This window comes from Lottia gigantea, assembly GCF_000327385.1.
Source record: "Lottia gigantea unplaced genomic scaffold LOTGIsca_2471, whole genome shotgun sequence".
Taxonomy (NCBI): Eukaryota; Metazoa; Mollusca; class Gastropoda; family Lottiidae; genus Lottia; species Lottia gigantea.
The window spans coordinates 7,509-8,669 of record NW_008708740.1 but is presented as its reverse complement, the minus strand read 5'-3'; the positions used below and the strand labels follow the sequence as shown (position 1 = coordinate 8,669).

At 30.2% G+C, this 1,161-nt stretch overlaps 1 protein-coding gene across 1 annotated transcript in view; it reads right to left on the bottom strand.

The window, feature by feature from the left end:
* Positions 1–637, bottom strand: part of LOTGIDRAFT_147444 (hypothetical protein) — a gene marked incomplete at both ends in the record, with an annotated part of 1,345 nt that extends 708 nt beyond the window's left edge. The window contains one exon of the mRNA XM_009055508.1: positions 462–637. Coding sequence (XP_009053756.1) covers positions 462–637 — 176 coding nt within the window. The remainder of the gene's footprint in view (positions 1–461) is intronic.
* Between the last annotated feature and the right edge of the window lie 524 nt (positions 638–1,161).

The following is a 1,161-nucleotide window of genomic DNA, read 5'->3' as shown; positions in this document are numbered from 1 at the left end:
TCACATCTTCTATAATATACACCATTTTACAACATATATGATTAATATATACCACTCTACAACATCTTCTATTAATATACACCACTCTACAACATCTTCTATTAATATACACCATTTTACAACATATATGATTAATATATACCACTCAACATATTAATATTCGCCAGTCTACAACATATATCATTGATATACACCACTCAACGTCATTTTTATCAAAATACACCACTCAACATCTTCTTCTATTAATATACACCACCCAACATCATCTTCTATTTATATACACCACTCTACAACATCTTCTATTAATATACACCATTTTACAACATATATGATTAATATATACCACTCAACGTCATCTTCTATTAATATACACCATTCTACAACATATATCATTGATATACTCCTCTGAACGTTATCTTATATTAATATACACCACTCTTCACCATCTACCATTAATATACACCAATCTACACCATCTGCTAATAATATACACAAATCTACAACATCTACCATCAATATATACCAATATACACCATCTACTAATAATATACACCATCTCATAATAATATACATCATCTACTAATAATATACCCCATCCACTAATAATATACACCAATCTACAACAATATCTACTAATAACATACACCACTCTTCACCATCTACCATTAATATACACCAATATACACTATCTACCGTCAATATATACCAATATACACCATCTACTAATAATATACACCAATCTACCATTTAAGTTGAAAAGTGGTCTAGAAAAGTTGCTTTTGTGGTTTGGGATTGGGGGTTATGTCTATGTTATTATAATTATCAGGAGACTCAATCTGTTTAATAATATTGGTCGATGTCTTGATCCATCTCTACAGTTTCTTATAAGGGGAATGCAATGTTTAATTACACCATATAATAGACTTTATTAAAAGTCACATTCTAGTTAGTTTACTTGTATAGTTAGTTGTACATGTATCAAGCGGTTTAAGTCTGATTAAGCAAATCCTAACCAAAGGGAGATAATTCCATTTTAATCAGTAAAAGTGTGAGACGGGACCGACTTCGGTAATTCATTTGCCATCTGTTTCCATGTTAAATCTCGAAATTCAACCTTGTATTACTTCTTCCAGAGACCTCTTTCCATTATGTCACATGAAA